This window comes from Fukomys damarensis, unplaced genomic scaffold (assembly GCF_012274545.1).
Source record: "Fukomys damarensis isolate Sample0158 unplaced genomic scaffold, DMR_v1.0_HiC HiC_scaffold_34, whole genome shotgun sequence".
In the NCBI taxonomy this organism is placed as follows: domain Eukaryota; kingdom Metazoa; phylum Chordata; class Mammalia; order Rodentia; family Bathyergidae; genus Fukomys; species Fukomys damarensis.
The window spans coordinates 18,619,145-18,621,647 of NW_022900946.1; the positions used below are offsets into that span (position 1 = coordinate 18,619,145).

The 2,503-nt window shown below is 51.1% G+C and overlaps 1 protein-coding gene across 4 annotated transcripts in view; it reads left to right on the forward strand.

The window, feature by feature from the left end:
• The first annotated feature begins 187 nt into the window (after window positions 1-187).
• The window catches only part of Glyr1 (glyoxylate reductase 1 homolog), a 34,702-nt gene continuing 32,386 nt past the window's right edge, over window positions 188-2,503 (forward strand). For 2 of the 4 annotated variants that reach the window (XM_010644130.1, XM_033758586.1), the window contains exons 1-2: window positions 188-278; window positions 1,472-1,508. In XM_010644130.1, coding sequence (XP_010642432.1) covers window positions 241-278; window positions 1,472-1,508 — 75 coding nt within the window. In that variant the 5' untranslated portion in view covers window positions 188-240. Of the gene's footprint in view, window positions 279-555; window positions 752-1,471; window positions 1,509-2,503 lie in introns of those variants that run through there. The other 2 variants (XM_033758584.1, XM_033758585.1) reach the window with 1 other exon arrangement.

The window sequence follows — 2,503 nt, forward strand, 5'->3', positions numbered from 1 at the left end:
CGAGCCGGAGGGAGGGGGAAGGAGCCGGGACTCTCGGAGCTCCGGCGCGCGGAGATCTCGGCGCCCAAGTCACGTGCTGCGGTGCCAGCAAATGAGCACCTACAGGCGCGGTGACGTCGAGAAGCGGCGAGGTTGATGACAGCCGGGCCCCGTCACGTGGTCGGGCCCACTCCAATGGGTGGCACCCGAGCGACGTGAAGTTCCCGGCGGCCCGTGCGGCGGCGGTGGTTGGGTGGTAAGATGGCGGCTGTGAGTCTGCGGCTCGGCGACTTGGTGTGGTGAGTGTAAGCGGCCCGGGCCAAGCGAGATGCGCAGCGGATCTGTGCCTCTGGGCGCGGGTTTCGCAGCCAGCCCCAGAGCTGCCTTTCTATGTGCTCCAGGCCGTGGAGAGGGGAAGACGAAGTGTCGGCGCTGCAAGCGGCGCTGGGCGGAAGGGGCAGTCCGGCCCCGGGGGACTGAGGCCGAGGGTGGCCGTGGTAGACCCGGCTGTGATCCCCGAGGCCGCCTCGGGGAGGGCTGCGTTTGGGTCCCGGATGCCAGCGGTCACCGCGGAGGGAGCCCCGGCACCGCCCGGCTCTGGAAAACCCCGATCTCTCGGGTCTTGCCTGGGACTCTCGGGAAAGCCGGAGAGCTGGGGAATCCGCGGGGCCGTCGCGCCGGGGCAGGTCCGTCAACACCCGCGTTGCGATGGGACCGACCAGTGCGGGCAGCTCGACCGGGGTTGTCGAAACCGGATTGCTGGGATCGCCCGGTGAGGAAACGGAATGGGGACTTCTGCTTTACAACCAGTGGCTTGGCAGTGACCAGTGCCGCCTTGGGGTGCCGCTCAGGGTCTGCTCCTGTGTCCCTGACAACGGCCAGAACCAAGACCGATAGTCGTCGCCTTTCTTGAACTGCGTAGTTTGTTTTTTGACCCAGACGAAGGCTTCCAATAGCACTTGTCAAAGCTGGGTTGATCTCCTAGTGAATTAAACTAGATTTAAGAAAAGTCTGTGTTTACAGAGGGAACTACTCTCCTACCGTAGTCGCTGGGAGACTCCAGACAAGTGTTTCTTGACGGTTTTGTTGTTCTGTGTTCTTTGTCAGCGGAATTCACAGACCCCAAAGCGCATACTGTACAATTTTGTATTCGATGTCTGAGGGCCCTGGGTCCAACTGTAGAAGCCTGATTAAGAACTCTAGTTTAGCCGGGCGTGGTGGCTCACCCCTTTAATCCCAGCATTCGGGAGGCTGAGGCAGGAGGATCGCTGTGAGTTCGACACCAGCCTGGGTTACATAGTGAATTCCAGAGTTCCAGGTCAGTCTCAACTACATAGTGAGACCCTGTCTCAAAAACCAAAAAAAAGAACTCTAGTTTACCAGCTTTTGTTCTGACTCTCGATGGTACCAACAGAGATAAGAGTGTAAAATGTGTATTGAAGGAGATGGACTGGCTTTTCCTGTACAAGTTCTGACTCTGTGCTTTCTCTAGGGGGAAACTCGGCAGGTATCCTCCTTGGCCAGGAAAGGTGAGTGCCTTGCTGTCTGAAGTTGGGTTTGTGGAAGTGGGAAATGGAAGATCCCTCTATTTCTAGCATTTAAACTGGGTGCATTTAGATAACTGAGTTGTTTTGTTTTTTATTTCTGTTTTTGCTTTTATTTTTCGTAGTTTCAGTTACTTTAGAAGAGATAGTACAAACCAGATCATTTAATCTGTAGTAATCACTTATTTCCTGAATTAGAGATGGTGTGTGAAATTTTTCACTGTAAAACTCAATGCTAATTTGAATTCAGCTTTATGCTTAATCTAATGAAAGTAAAAGAAAATTAATTCTCCAGGAAAAGTCTAAATGTAGGTTAGTGAAAAGCCAAAGTATTTTTGTCCCAACTAAGTTTAAATCTTCTTCCCCTGTTGCCATATGTGCTGCTCCAGAGCATTTTTGCAGAAGTTGGCATTCCAGATTTTGCATGAGGTGATCCATCCTAGCTTTCCAAATGTTCTGCTTTTATATTCTTGCTAGCAATCCAGGAAATGTCGTTAGACTCTGCAATATGGTGTTTTCTGTGCTGCAGTTGTCCTTTATTTTCCCCATTTCTTGTCTCATTTCTTTCTGTACCAGAAGTATTTTGAAAATGTCCTCTGTATTTTTTCACTGCTGACATTCACGTTGGAGGGGAAAATGTTGATTCAGTTTTAACTACTTGGATAAGAGGAACCATTGCAGTAAAAGAAATATTGTAGGGCTGGGGATTTAACTCAGTGGTGCTGCCACCTGCTTTGCAATGACAAGTTGGGGATCCCCATACCAAAAACAAAACAAAGCAAAAGGAATATTGTATAGAGTGAAGATTGCTACATGTTAGCTCAGGGGATTTATAGAATCCTTACACACTTTACACATCTCAAGAGAAATGCCAGGGCAGGTATTAGGTCGGTCGGTCTTTCTTTCTTCCTTCCTTCTTTCCTTCCTTCCTTCCTTCCCTCCCCCCTCCCCCGCTCCCCCCCTCACTTACAGCTGTGGAA